The 15,505-nt window shown below is 43.5% G+C and overlaps 2 protein-coding genes across 3 annotated transcripts in view; one reads left to right on the forward strand and one right to left on the reverse strand.

The window, feature by feature from the left end:
- Positions 1–850: 850 nt before the first annotated feature.
- MRPL51 (mitochondrial ribosomal protein L51) lies at positions 851–6,554 on the reverse strand. 2 transcript variants are annotated; one of them, XM_079775391.1, is made up of 4 exons: positions 6,335–6,554; positions 6,140–6,250; positions 5,462–5,702; positions 851–1,146 (listed from the first exon to the last, which is right to left on the reverse strand). In XM_079775391.1, exons 1-3 carry the CDS (start codon positions 6,411–6,413, stop codon positions 5,506–5,508), a joined length of 387 nt encoding a protein of 128 aa, XP_079631517.1. In that variant the 5' UTR covers positions 6,414–6,554; the 3' UTR covers positions 851–1,146; positions 5,462–5,505. The 2 variants fall into 2 exon arrangements, with proteins under 2 accessions (XP_079631517.1, XP_079631516.1); XM_079775390.1 differs by lacking the exon at positions 851–1,146 and having other exon boundaries at positions 3,539–5,702.
- A 141-nt stretch (positions 6,555–6,695) lies between these two features.
- The window catches only part of NCAPD2 (non-SMC condensin I complex subunit D2), a 30,615-nt gene continuing 21,805 nt past the window's right edge, over positions 6,696–15,505 (forward strand). The window contains exons 1-6 of the mRNA XM_079775389.1: positions 6,696–7,486; positions 8,228–8,377; positions 13,163–13,238; positions 13,739–13,797; positions 14,260–14,441; positions 14,686–14,828. Coding sequence (XP_079631515.1) covers positions 8,251–8,377; positions 13,163–13,238; positions 13,739–13,797; positions 14,260–14,441; positions 14,686–14,828 — 587 coding nt within the window. The 5' untranslated portion in view covers positions 6,696–7,486; positions 8,228–8,250. The remainder of the gene's footprint in view (positions 7,487–8,227; positions 8,378–13,162; positions 13,239–13,738; positions 13,798–14,259; positions 14,442–14,685; positions 14,829–15,505) is intronic.

Genomic DNA, 15,505 nt, shown 5'->3' on the forward strand with positions numbered 1-15,505 from the left:
AAATTGGCCAATCAAAGCTCTCCTCTCACGGAAAGGAGTGGTTTTCTCATTCACTGACAAATATAACTATAGTTGGCTAATCTGTAACTAAGCGACAGGGGCGTTGTGGAAACGCCTCTGCATGGGGCAACTCCAACATTTTGAGTTAAGTCTTTTTTTTTTTTTTTGGTCCCTCCCAGCCAATCGCTGAACAGCTTCTGAAGCCTGGCCCCGCCCAAGGCCCGCCGGCAGCTCCAGCCAATCGCGCCTCTTTCGCCGACAGCGGCCCGAGAGTCCCGGCCACTAGTGTCCCGGCTCTCAGTGGCCGGGACTCTGGAGTCCCGGGAAGTCGGTGGTTTGTCAGCCGACGCACAGCCCTGACGCCCAGATCTGCCCGGCGTTCCACCCACCTGCCCGCCTCTGACCAGCAACTCCGAGGAGGCAGTCTATCGAGACAGAACGGCAGGCTCTCGGGCCCAAGTACCGGGCGCGGGGTTCCGTCCCACCAAAGCAGATACGGAGGCTTCGTTCATCCGTTTCCTTCCACCCTGCCGACAAGCTCCTCACGCAGTGTATCCTCCATTGAACTTCCCGCCAAACCCGCTCCTCCCATGCCTTCCAGGTACCTTATCCGCTAGGCGGCCCCAAACGGAAACCATCCTGGAAGTCCTCCCCGGTCATCTTTACCCCTCCTCTAATAATTCAACAAGTTGAGTCGATTTCTCCTTGTTAGTATTTCAAGAATTCTCTCCCCTTGTCTCACTGTTCTTATCTGTTGTAAAACGCAACATTATTTTTGCTCCCGCTAGGAAAAAAAAAAGGTAGCCAATAAACTGACACGATGCTTTCTAATCAGTCAGAACTAATTTTATATTTATTGAAAGTATAGGTTTATGTAGAGATTTTTATCATATTTCACTCTGGTGCATATGTACTAGTAAAAAACTAAAATACAAATTGATAACAGTATTCCTAAAACGTCATATTCAGAGGCTCTTATGATTCATTTTTTTGACTCAGTCTTAGATGTTCATAATTTTCCACACAATGTAGTCAGTCATCAAGAACTTTGGTGAGACAGCATTTCTTCAAAGTGTTCCTCTTCTGTCTCTGAATTTTCTTCCAAGCCTCAGACACTCATTAGGCTAACAGTTATACTGAAACATCCTAATTTAGATGTTAAAATGAAAAAAAAAAAAGTGTACTTTAGAATCAATGAAATACAATTATCTTTCTGTTTCTGGTCTTGCCCTCCCTCATATCCATCCTTAAAGGAACCACCAGAATGCTCTAACCCAGTGGTCAGCAAACTCATTAGTCAACAGAGCAAAATATCAACAGTATAACGATTGAAATTTCTTTTGAGAGCCAAATTTTTTAACTTAAACTTCTAATGCCACTTCTTCAAAATAGACTCGCCCACTATTTTGTGGAAGAGGCACACTCAAGGGGCCAAAGAGCCGCATGTGGCTCACGAGCCGCAGTTTGCCAACCACTGATCTATGCAAATGTCACAACCCTGCTTAAAACTATTAAACAATTGCTCTTAGAAACATAATGTATTGATCATGTGTTTATCCCATCTACCTCCTATAACCACACCAAAATGACAACTTGTAGGAACTGAAAACAAATTATAAACCCTCAAAGACAAAATTAAGGGGAGGAATTATTTTTGGCAGCATGAACACCTAAGTATCCCCACCAACTTTCCCCTGATAAAAACTAAGTCACTGAATTATTTTTTAATTGAAAAAGTTTTAAACTTAAGAAAATAATACAGGCCGAAACCGGTTTGGCTCAGTGGATAGAGCGTTAGCCTGTGGACTGAAGGGTCCTGGGTTCGATTCCGGTCAAGGGCATGTACCTTGGTTGCGGGCACATCCCCAGTGGCGGGTGTGCAGGAGGCAGCTGGTCGATGTTTCTCTCTCATCGATGTTTCTAACTTTCTATCCCTCTTCCTTCCTCTCTGTAAAAAATCAATAAAATATATATATAAAAAGAAAATAATACAGGGAGGTTCCCCTATAGCCCTTCATCTATAATATTACAACCAGGAAATTGACATTGGTACAATCAACAGAGCTTATTCAGATTTTGCCATTTTTATACGCATTCCTGTGTATGTGTGTGTGCGCCTGCATGTATATATAGTTTTATGCAATATGTGTAGACTCCTTTTACCACCACCACAATCAGAGTACAGAACTATTACACTAGCACAAAACTCCCTGGAGCTCTCTCTTTATAGCCACACCCACCCCATCCCTAACCCTTAGCAACCGCTAAATTTTTGTAACACTGACTGGGACCTTTAGTACTAAGTTATAATGCAGCAGTAATAGTGGGCATCCTTGTCTTGTTCCTGATTTTTAAAGAGAATACATGTCCATAAATCTATGTTGTTGATCTCCAGCATATAGTCTTTATCAAATTAATGAAATTTCCCCTGTTACTAGTCTAACAGGTTTTATTTTAATCATAAAAAGGAGCCCAGCCAGCGTGGCTCAACGGTTGAGTATCGACCTATGAAACAGGAGGTCACAGTTTAATTCCTGGTCAGAGCACATAGTTAGGTTGCAGGTTTGATCCCTGGTTGGGATGTCTATGGGAGGCAACCAATCGATGTTTCTCTTCCTCTAAAATCAATATTTTTTTAAAAAGCCCATATACAAAGATATCTAATATGCCAGATATTCAACTACTGCAGCAATCAAATATGTACAAGACAGTGCCTACCTTCAGAGGGAATGAGACTTAACTAATGAGGAAGACGGACACAGACACATTAAACCAAGCAAAATCAAAAAGCAAAAATACTATGAGTTCAAAGACTCAACCAAATCAAAGTAAAGGAACCCTAAAAAGCATTCCCTTGCCTTCTTCCATTTTCCAAAGCAGTGGTACTCAACCCTAATTTAGAACCTCTTGGGAGCTTTTAAAAATATGAATGCTTGGAACCCAGTCTCAGATTGATTTCATTGGTTAGGATGGGTCTGAGTCTTCTTTTTTGTTGTTGTTTGTTTTTTGTTAAAGCCACTGAGAAGTTTCTAACATGTAACCAGGATAGAACAGCTCTGGTCTACAGGGTTAAAAAAAAACTAAGGCCATCATCCTGGCTAGACTCCTGGTCATTTGGCGCTATTTTTCCTATCTAAAACTTATTTCCTGTTATTAGAAAAATATTACTGATATGTTAATGATGATTAACTTAATCCTATGGACCTGTGTCAGTAGTTCCCACCTATGCTCACATGTCTATGTTCCCATGCCAAGGCTAGCCCCATTCCCTTACCCACCTGAATTATTTCTTACTCATCAAAGCTCCTGCCCATAGATGTTACTGTTCATATTTAACATTGATTTCCCATGTCCTTAAGATGAAATTTTCCAAGACTTAGCTCAAATGTCATCTTTTCTTTTCTTTCTTTTTTTTTTTTTTTTTTTTGCTTTCTGTATCATTCATTACTTTCTGCTTTGTCTTTTTCTTTTATTATTAAGGTATTATATGTGTACATATCTTACCATTGGCCCCCTCCACCCCACTCCCATACATGCCCTCACCCCCCAGTGTTTTGCGTCCATTGGTTATGCTTATATGCATGCATACAAGTCCTTCGGTTGATCTCTTATCTCCCCCAAATGTCATCTTTTCAACAAATACTTTTTCTGACTACCCTCCCTCCTGCCCCAGCCAAGGAAAAACTCTTAGAAGTCTCTAATTTTCCTATACAATTACCATATTTAAATTCATATTGTTTACATATATATCTCTTAAGTAGAATGAAAGCTACTGAGAGTTAGGAATCAATCCTGACAGTGATTTATGTCCCTACAAATAACCTTGTACATATGGTTCAGTGTTTATTGAATGAAAATGTTACATACTATTTCAGTTTCACACCTAAAACAAGATTGTTCTGTCCTTGAAAACAAGACCTTTTGTATTTTCACAGCAGGAAACATCTTATAAATGCTCACTGAACTGAACTATCAATTTCCTCTTCACTAATAATCACATGTTCTACTAAAATATCCTAATAAAAGGCTAATATGCAAATCGACCGAACGGAAGAACCAGTCACTATGACGTGCACTGACCAACAGGGGGCAGATGCTCAATGCAGGAGCTGCCCCCAGGTGGTCAGTGCACTTCCACAGGTGCGGTACCACTCAGCCAGAAGCCAGGCTCACAGCTGGTGAGTGCAGCAGTGGTGGCAGGAGCCTCTCTGGCTTCCGCAGCAGCACTAAGGATGTCCGACTGCCGGCTTAGGCCCACTCCCCATCTGAAAAGTTTAGGGTTTCAGAGAAATGGATATGGGTATGTGTGAATATAAATTACAATCCTGGGTCTTATGGAAATGTATATATTATGTGTCGGGGCTCATAATATGGGAGTTTTCAAAGTGATGGCTGAAGAAGAGCTGGATATAAGAATGGAGAGGTGGGTATGAAATATGAGTGGCTCAAACCTTACATGATTTGGTGGGACTTGGAAACAATCGAATATTTGAGACTGCTAAGTGCAAGCTGTTCAGAATAAATATACACTAGAGGCTGGTGCACGAAATCCGTGCACTCCGGTGGAGGTCCTCAGCCCCGCCTGCACCCTCTCTCAGTCCAGGAGCCCTCGAAGATGTCCTACCAAGGCTTAGGCCCACTCCCCTAAGCCACAGTAGGACATCCTTAGCTCCTGCATTGAGCATCTGCCCCCTGGTGGTCAGTGCATGTCATTCCGCCGTTCAGCCGATTTGTATATTACCCTTTTATTATATAGATTATATAGGATAGGATAAACTATCTCTAACTAGAAAAGCATATGCAGAGAGTGGGTGAAGGATATATTACACATTTTTGTTTCTCCTACAATTCTCTGCTCAGAAAAGGTAACCAATAGTTTTTATAAGAATAGTACAGAAATATAATTCCACTTTTCCATTGCATTTCACTCTGGTGTGGATTTTTTTTTTAATATATTTTTATTTATTTCAGAGAGGAAGGGAGAGGGAGAGAGAGAGAAAAATCAATGATGAGAATCATTGATTGATTGCCTTCTTCCCACCCCCAACTGTGGACCAAGCCCGAAACCTGGGCTCCTGGTTTATAGGTTGATGCTCAACCACTGAGCCACACCAGCCAGGTCCACTGTGGATTTTTTAAAATATATTTAACATTTAACATTAAGGGGCAATTAAAAATTACCACTTTCAATACATGAAACCTAAATGTCAAAAAGTGCCAACAATAATTTTTCTTTTTTAAAGGCAATAGACATGGCTAAACTGCAAAAGGCAAGTGGTAAAGTCCAAATCTAAGACACTAAGACTTAGGAATGAGTCAGACTTCATAGTCTATGTAAGTAAAAGTAGCATCTAGAGGAAAATAAAGTGTATGGATAACAGATTCTAAAGAAGCCTCATTTTATTATGGAGAGCATACAAATTCCTTTCCCCATAGAGAAAAAAGTCCTATTTCCCTTCACCTGGATGTTAGATATGCCTTTTCCACAGTCCCCAGCTTACTCTTCTACCGGTACTTTCCACGTCGGTTAAAATGTTTGTAAAGATAGCTGATGCGTTTGTTAAGGTTGTGTAGGTCATCACTGAACATCCGATTTCCAACCATTCTCTTCTTTCGGATACAACGCTGCAATTCATTCCCCTTCCAGCCTCGAAGCCATTTGGGGCCCTTGATTAGTTCTTTGGGGTGCTTTTCAAAATTTCCTGTATAATGTGAGAGAACATGTTAGTTCCAAGACAACACAGCCTCGACCAGCTGCTAAGCCTTCAGCACACAAGTTGCACCGTTCAGAGCAGCACCTACAGACAAGACACATTATACTACAGTATCAAGAGCACAGACTTTGGAGCCAGACTGTTTGGGGTTCAAATACTGGCACTGCCATTTGCTAGTTTTGAAAAAATTACTTAGCCTCTTTATGCCTCAGTTTCCTCACCTGTAAAGTGAAAACGTTCTTATGCGGATTAAATGAGTTAATACATGTAGGACACTCAGAACAATGCCCAATATAACGTAAATAACCACATAAGTGTTTGCTCTTTGCTATTGAGCACGGTACCATTCCTACACAGGTGGGGGGGAAAGGCCGTTGTTACATCATTGCCATTCTTAAATTCTGTACAAGGGAGTCGAATCTTACCCAGGATCCCGATGTTATCATACACCCCAAACATGGCCCTCTTCTCGTTCCAACGATCAACCACTTTGGGGGGCGGGACGGTGTGCCTAACAAAATACAAGTCAGGAACACCTAGGGATGGAGAAGAAAGAGACTGAATCCTGGCCGCTTACTGAAAAGCAGTTCTCCGAGCGTCTCTCTACATCCGCCACTTACCCAGAGAGAAACTTCTGCAGGCCTGGGGCACCCAGCTCCACAGGCGCCTTCCTGCATCCGCAGCGAGGCACCCTGCCATTGTTCTCGTCTCTCCCCTACAACAGCATACAGCTATAGCAGAGTGCTAGCCAGGCGTGACCTTCAAGGAGATGACAGGAACCGCTCGTGCTGCCCTCACACGGGTATTAGGTGAAAGCAGCCATCTTGGGCCTTACCCAGGTAGCTCTGGGCGCAGGGAGCTCCTAAGCTCCTCCTTCCCCAGCCACAAGCCCCGCCTTCCGGGTTCGGGCGCGTAGAGGCCCGGGGTGTCACTCAGACCCTGCCCCGCCTAGGCGCTTCCGTTCTGCGAGCCGGAAGTCTTGGAGCGGTGGAAGAGGTGAGGGATTCTCTTCCTCGAGTGTACCAAAACTGGATTTCAAGAAAATGCATTCTTTTGTTTCCTTGGCCGTCCCTCAACTGCGAGGGAGATGGTCCAGACCCTGGAACCCAGAGCTTCCTTTTTCTATGCCTCACAGCAGTTTTGCGCTGTCGCTTTTTCTTTTTTTTTTTTTTTACTATCCCTATTGTACAGGGGAGGAAATCGGGCTCCTGAGTGAAGTGACTTGCTGGACGTCACGTAGCAGAGGAAATGGCGGAACCCGGACTAGATCCTAAACCTTCTAAATCCCGGCCTGGACTTGCCTCCAGTCCTGGATCTGACTGAGTGGGTCACCACTCCAGGGGCTCTATCACTGCCCAGCGAGGCACGCGGCATCTCTGGCAGACACTGCCGGGGCCTCCTCCCCACCGACTGAGGGCGAAGGACCGAGTAAGGAAGGCAGCCGCCGCAAGACTAGGGGGCTGGAGTCCAGATTCTGCAACTAGGCCCCGCCCCTTTCTAGGCGCGGCCCGGCTTTCCGGATCCTGCGCTGTGATTGGTCGGTCTCTGCAGCGAGCGTCGCGGTTGGTCCCCTGGCGGCCGTTGGGATTTGAACTCCATATTTCTGGCTTTGCCCGCGCGTCGCCTGGCTCAGAGGCAGGTTTTTGCCTCCGCCTGCTGGGGATTGGCCGGGTTCTCTGCCCGCTTGAGTGCTGCCTCGCTGATTGGTGCGTGTTATGCACGCCCGGTTTTCTCCATTTTCAGCTCCACTGCCCGAGTCCCAGGAACGACCGGTGAGGTTCTCGGGGAAGATGTGGTGTTAATGGAGGGCGGATAATGGAAAGACTGGGAAAATAGGGTACGGGGGGTACGGGTGTTAGAACGCGGTGTTAGGCGGCATACGAGAGGCAGGGAGGTCCAGTGGGCATATCCTTGGGGTACGATGTGGTAGAAACAGTCTGATAGGTCTGCGGCAGAATTTTGCGTCTCTTGCCTTAAGCTTTCTTAGCCTCATTTTCATCATCTGTAAATTGGGCTGTGTTATGTATTCCATGAGAGCGGGATCTGAAGAATTAAATCAGGTATCCATTCAAATAGCCTAATAGGACCTGGCATACAGTAAACATGTGATAAATATTAATGCTCTCCCATTCTGGAGCCAGGAAACCATTGTTCTGATCTCAGGGGAGACATTCTACTTAATAAGCTTTGTCCATAAAAACAATAATGCAAACACAAGGCATTGACATGCCGATTTACAGTTCTTTACACACTTTAATACCGCTTGACTCATTAGGTCCTCAGAGCACCTATTAAAGTAATCAGAAACTAGGAACCCCGTTTTACAGATGAGGTTCGTGACATGACCAAGTGGCAGAGTCATGAGTGAAATGAGATTTTATTCCTGGGTTGATCTCATATCCTCTAAGATAATGTTATCTGCATGATGTAAGACTAAAAATCATTATATATTGGGAGGGAGAGGAGAACTAGAAGAAAAGACGGGGCTTAGATATTTTCTGTTTGGTTTCCAGCCCTGTGAGCCAGTGGAAGAAGGATGTCTCCCCAACTGTGTGAGTTCCATCTGCCCTTAACCCCAGAGGAATTGTTGAAAAGTGGAGGGGTGAATCAGTATGTTGTGCAAGAGGTACTGTCCATCAGAAATCTTCCATCACAGCTTAAAGGTAAGACTCCATAGCTGGCACTGTGCCTAGGACTTCAAAACAACCGTCCCACGTGTAATCAAATTGTCTGTCTGTTCCACTACACCACTAAGCTCCATAAGGGCAAGGGAACTCTTTCGTATTCCCTAATATTTTCTCCTTAGCATTGCTTGGGATGCATTACAGGAAGAATGCACTCATTGACCACCCCTTATCTCAGTTATTCAATAAACATTCTTAGTGTAATGGGGGGGAGGGAATTATTTCAGGTCTTTTCCTCTTTCCATATGCCGAAATAAAGTCCTAGTGAATTTAAGGGTTACAGGAGAAGATAGCTTTCTCAGAGTGTCTGGGACTTTACCTGACCTGTTTCAAGTAAAACTTTTTTAGAGTCTAGAACTCCTGTTTCCAAGAGTGTGCAATAATGGGGGGGAAAAACATAATATGTATGTACAGCTGCAACACTGTACAATATATGTGCAATGCAATTACCCATGGAAACCTATAGATGACCGAGAACAATTTATGTATTATCAAGCAAGACCCATCGTGTGTCACTGTGCTTACTGGAAGTGGTCGTGCACCAGTTAGATTGCTTTGGAGAGGTTCACAAAGTGGAGATTAAGACTCTGGAGCCAAGTTGCCTGAATTTGAATCCTGGCTCTACCACTCTGACCTTGGACAAGTTACTTGGTCTCTCCGTGCATCAGTTTTTTCCATGTGAAAAGATAAAAATAATAACCTACTTCACTTTCTTCTTCAACAGGAGGGTCAGTTAATGCAGCGTCTTGCTAATCTGATAAACTCCAGCTTATCTCCTCTTAGCCATCCCATCATAGTTGCCAGATGGCAGCTCCTTCTTCTGACCAGAAATAGAAAAGGGAATTTTCCATCTTGTGCTTTTTCTTTCTCTTTAAAAATTTTTACCAGAAACTTCCCAACAGATTTAGCCATAATTGGATCATGTGCTAATTTCCATAACTAGTTACTAGTAAGAGAAATGGAATTACTAAAATTGTTTAAACTAATCAAGATTATTACCTAGGAGTCTCCCTAAACTTGAACATATCACCATTTGGTAAACAAGGAGTAAGTCCGAGTATGGAGGTTGACTGACTGATTGGTGGCCAATCAATAGTGTCATTGCGTGGATATATGTATCACCAATTGCACATGTTGCACACTATAGCAAACTGTTCTTCAGTTATTATAATGCATTATTTTTTTAAGTGGATGGTCACTCTCTTTAAGAGTCTTTAAATAACACTTGCATTGCTTATGGTGTTTAGAATCCTGAATATCCTATCTAATAACGAGGGAATATGCTAATTGACTGCCCCACCCTCAGAGATGGCTGAGCCCTGTCCCCTCAGCCCTACCAGGGCTGCAGCCGTGCAGCTCAGCCAGGCCAACCCCCAGGCGGGTCCGGCCACTCCGTGCGCCTGACTCCAGAGTTCCCCAGTCCCCTCAGCCCCCCAGCAGCCCAGGGCCTGCCCAAGGCACAGGCAAGCCTTGGATGGCGGCTTCCCAGCCTCCCAGGGCCACCCAAGGCTTGTGCTGCTGGCAATGGCAGCAGCAAAGGTGTGATAGGGGCATCGCCTTCCCCTGATCGCTGGGTCGCCCATGAGAGCTTCCATACTGTGAGAAGGGGGCAGGCCAGGCTGAGGGACCCCCCCTCCAGTGCATGAATTTTCATACACTGGGCCTCTAGTAAGTTCTATAAAATCCAAAATCAGATCATTTGATTTGTTCAACAGGTATATACTAAGGACATGCTATGTGCCAGGCACTGTTCGAGGCAACACAATAGTAGATAAGATGACAGTTTTCTCAAGGCTCTCAACAAGTAATAAGTAAATATGGAGTATGTCAGGTGGTTGTAAATGCCAACAAGAAAAATAAAGCAAATTAAAGATAGGTTGTGCATTGGCAGGGACTGGCATTTTGATCGGAGAAAGCTTGCTGATAGGTGCCATTTGAGCAGAGAGGGAGTGATCTATGCAGATCTCAAGGCAGGGCCTTCCAAGTAGACAGAAAGCCAATGGATAACATACCAGCCTGAGGACTGAAGAGTCACGGATTCCATTTCCAGTCAAGGGCACTTAGCTCAGTTGCACCTGCTCTGGTTAGTGAGCTTGTGGGAGGCAACCAATTGTGTCTCTCTCACATTGATGTTTCTCTCTGTCTCTCTTCCCTTCCATTCTCTATAAAAATCAATGGGAAAATATCCTTGGGTGAGAATTAAAACAAAAATTTAAAGGACTACTCTGTTGAACAGAGACTCTAAAGGGCAAGGGAAGAAGCAGGGAAAGTAGTAGGCTATTACAGTAATATCAGGTAGCTTGCCTGGGGTGATAGCAGTGGAGGGGATCATAAAGGGTTAGATTCTGAATATTTTTTGTGTGTGTTTTTTTAATTGATTTTAGAAATAGAGAGGAAGGGAGAGAAACACTGATTTGTTGTTCCGCTCATTTATGCATTCATTGGTTGGTTCTTACAATGTGCCCTGACAGGATCGAACCCAAAACTTTAGCATAAGAGGATGACACTAACCAACTGAGCTACCTGATCAGGGCATGTGTATATTTTGAAAGTAGGGTCAATAGGATTATTGTTGGATCAGATTGGATTTTGGGGGCTAGAAAAAAAGAATCAAGGGATTGAAAGGCTTTTGACTTGAGCAACTAGAAGAATGGAGTTGTCATTTATTGAGACCAGGACGTGAGAGGAGCAGATTTAGACTGGAATTCAGGGGAGAGGTCCAAACTAAAGATATTTGAGATTTGATTTTCAGCATATAGAGAGCATTTAAAGTCATGAGATTGGAGTGAAAGTAGATGGAGAAGAAAAACAATTTGAAGTCATAAGACCAAAGACAAGTCCAACATTTAAAGGCTGCAGAACCTGGCCATCATGGCTCAGTAATTGAGCATTGACCTATGAACCAGAGGATCACAGTTCAATTCCCTGTGAGGGCACATACATGGGTTGCAGGCTTGATCCCCAATAGGGAGCGTGCAGGAGGCAGCCGATCAATGAATGATTCTGTATCATCATTGATGTTTTTATCCCCCTCTCCTTTCCTCTCTGAAATCAATAAAAACATATTTAAAGGCTAGAGAGATGAGAAAGGACCTATAGAAGAAACTAAGGACCAATTATTGAAGCAGAAAGTGAATGAAGGCGCTAAATGGGAGCTACATTAAGAGAATATTTCAAAAAGGAAAGAAGAGATCAACTGCAAATTGAGATTACTGGATTTAGCAATTTGGCAATTGCTGACAACCATGATAAAAGCTGTTTCAGAGAAGTAGTGGTACAGGCTTATGAGAAATGGGAGGAGAGAGATTAGAGATGGTGGTAAGTTTAGATAACTTTGTTTTGCTTTAAGGGGTATCAGAGAAATGGGGTGGTAGCTAGAAGGGGAGGTAGAGTCAATGGGGGATATTTTTGGTAAGATGGGTAGCATTACATGTGTCTGTGTTGAATGGGAATGATCAGAGGGAAAAGCTAATGATGCAAAAGGGATAGGAAACAATTATTAGAACAATATCTTTAGTAGGTAAGAGTATGTGATCTGGTACATGGTGGGGGGGGGGGGATGGTTTTATTAGAGCATGGACAATTTATGTGCAGTAGCAAAAGAGAAGGCAATCTATGAGCACAGTTGCAGGTAGTGCAGGTAAATACAGAGCTTGGGGCATCTAGAAGTTCTCTTCTGTCCCGATTCTGTTTTCTCCGTAACATAGGAAGTGATGCCTTTATTATTATTATTAATATATGTTTTTATTGATTTCAGAGAGGAAGGAAGAGGGAGAGAGAATAGAAACATCCATGATGAGAGAAGAATGTTAATTTCTTGGCTTAGATTTTTATACTATGTGACCATTATCTGGGAGGAAAGTACAGGAACTCTGTGCTGGTTTTGCCGCTTTTATAATTTCTAAATTAAAATTAGTTCACTACTGCCCTAGCTGGTTTGGCTCAGTGGATAGAGCGTCGGCCTGCAGACTGAAGGGTCCCAGGTTCGATTCCGGTCAAGGGCATATACCTTGGTTGTGGGCACATCTCCAATAGGGGGTGTGCAGGAGGCAGCTGATCGATGTTTCTCTCTCATTGATGTTTCTAACTCTCTATCCCTCTCCCTTCCTCTCTGTAAAAAAAAAAAAATCAATAAAATATAAAATTAGTTCACTACTAACTACTGTAAGCTGGACAGGTCACATAACTCCTTTTTGACCATTTCTTTTTCCATAAAATAGACATAATACTGTCTGCTTTGTCTAGCTCAGAAATATGATGAAACTCAAGTAAGGCTTTACTTGTAAAACAGGACAAAATGTAAGATCTACACTAATAAAAGAGAATATGTAAATTGACCATATCTTCGTGACGCCCAGCAGCCAATCAGTAGGGGATATGCAAATTAGCAGGACAAAGATGGAGGCAGCTGATCCAGGCGCTGAGCGGCTGGGTGGGACAGAACCCCTGCTATGAGGAGGAGGGCAGGGGGCGGAGGGAGCTATAGGAGCGGCACTCCAGCTGGAGCGAAGGGCAGGGCGGTGGCCAGAGTGAAGGTCTGGGTCCCGGGTGCCTGAGGGAAACCAGTGCTGGCAGCCAGGTGAAGGAAGGCCTATTGCACGAATCTTCGTGCAATGGGCCTCTAGTATTATTATAATAGGTTACATTGAAATGAACTATTTTGTGATTTTGCCAATAAAAGCAATTAACTCAATTTTCTGCCATGAATAGAATTTACCAAAATCGCCTCTCCCCTCTACTGATCAGATTCTTTCATCTTTATAGCTTTTCAGGCTGCCTTTCGAACTCAAGGGCCCCTGGCCATGCTGGAGCACTTTGATACTGTGTACAGCATTCTACAGTAAGTAAAGTACTCACTGGTGTTTTTAAAAGAACTGGTGGCTGTTTGAACTAACTTTGCATGTTAGTCCTGAAATTCTAAATTATGTTCATTGATAAATTGTTCTGGGTGCATCCTAGCTGGTTTGGCTCAGTGGATAGAGCATCCACCTGTGGATGGAAAGGTCTCAGGTTCGACTCGGTCAAGGGCACATGCCTGGGTTGAGGGCTCGATCCCCATTGTGGGGTGTGCAGGAGGCAGCCGATCAATGATTCTCTCTCATCATTGATGTTTCTATCTCCCTTCCTCTCTGAAATGAATAAAAATATATTTTTTTAAAAAATTGTTCTGGGTGCTGATATCTCTACTGATGAGCATTTATACCAACTTGCCACCATATTTTTTCAGTTGAGCAATTTCACATGTATTTTTAGCCACTGGGTTCTTCAAGTTAGATCTAATCTGTTAGAATGGGCTCTGCAGGTTCCTGTCTCAACCCTTGCACTTTTTTTCCTTCATAGTCACTTTCGAAGTATAGATCCTGGCCTCAAGGAAGATGCCCTGGAATTCCTGATAAAAGGTGTGTATGGGGGCAGGGGGCAAGTATGGGATAGAAGGTGTTGTTTACTACATTTTACCAGCCACATGATGATATCAAGGCTATGGTGATTCAGTTGGTTTGGCTAAGCCCAGGGACCTTTGACCTATTAGGTCTGTAATCTTGGTGGGCAATACAGAGTTATGTGTGTTCACTGTAAGGGCAGACCAACAAGAAATTCTTCCTGCTTTTGAACTATCTCTCATGGAGATAATTTCTTCCCAGTTGCCAGGAAGAAATTGTGGTAACTGGAGTGAGTAGGGAGGGACAAGGCATGTTCATGGTATCAAGGTCAAGGGTCCCAAAGGACTTAGCTTGTGTTGTGGCCACTGAGAAATGAAACACAGATCTTTGGTAATCTGATGGCTGCGAGTGCAGGGTGTTTAGAAGTTGGGGTACTATGAGGAAAGGGAATGAAACTGTCTCCGATTCTGACCCTCACAGTGGTATCCCGCCACGCGCAGGAACTTCCAGCTATCCTTGATGATGCAACTTTGAGTGTATCAGATAGAAGTGCCCACCTAAATGCCCTCAAAATGAACTGCTATGCTCTAGTACGCCTCTTGGAATCCTTTGAGACTATGACCACCCAGACAAATCTCGTGGACCTGGACCTTGGTGGGAAGGTAACTTGGAGTTCCTGGCTCATTTAATAGGAAGGATGGTGAATTGATAGAAAAGAAGGGAATCCAATGATTCTGAAACTCCTTCCTGTTCTTACTTAGGGTTTATGCTCAAAAGTATCACAACATACCTCTTCTGTATTGCCTTCTATCTTGTCTCAATACTGGTTAGCTTAGGCACTCAGACTAGCAGATCTTGACTTTTTTCCTTACTTTTTTTCTAAATGTATACGTGATCTTTTTTTAGGGCAAGAAAGCCAGGGCCAAGTCAGCCCATGGCTTTGACTGGGAAGAGGAGAGGCAACCAATTCTTCAGCTTTTAACACAGCTGCTCCAGTTGGACATTCGTCACCTATGGAACCACTCAATAATTGAAGAGGAATTTGTCAGGTAGGCAGTTAAAATGACTACAGATAATACTGAGCTATGTGGAATGAGGGCTCTTTTGCTGGACCTACCTTTTAAATACTTTACTTCATGCCTCAATTGTATCTGTAATATAGAAATATACTCAAAACTCAGTTATTAGGAAGTAGATAATGAATGTTAGAAACTGCTGTGAATTTCTCATCTTGTTTTTTTAATTTCTCATCTTTAATACCCATGTATTCGTTCATGCAACATCATTTACTGAGAATCTCCTAGGTGCATAGTTGGTATCATTATAGGCACCAGAAACAAAAGTCTGCCCTCAGTTTGTTTTATAGAGTAGAAGCCAATTTTTAAAATAAGAAGAATATATATTATGTTTTATTACTATGGAGAAAAATGGAGGAGAGGGGGCATTTAATGGAAGAAGGTTGTGATTTTAATTCAGTCGTTCTGGCAAGATCTCTTTGACTCAGTGACATTTGAGCAAAGACCTGGAGGAGGTCATCAGAGCCATGAGACTATCTGGAGGAAGAGTAAGGGCAAAGACCCTGAGGAGGGAGGTGTCCATATGTACAAGGACTAGCAATGAGGCCAGAGAGAGGGTTAGGTTAATAGGTTATAGGTCTGTGGCGGGCGGGGGGGGGGGGGGGGGGGGCGGGCAGTGGGAGCCAAACTGTGCAGATGCTTGTAGGCCA

The sequence above is a fragment of the Cnephaeus nilssonii genome (genome assembly GCF_951640355.1).
Source record: "Cnephaeus nilssonii genome assembly, chromosome: 6".
Taxonomy (NCBI): domain Eukaryota; kingdom Metazoa; phylum Chordata; class Mammalia; order Chiroptera; family Vespertilionidae; genus Cnephaeus; species Cnephaeus nilssonii.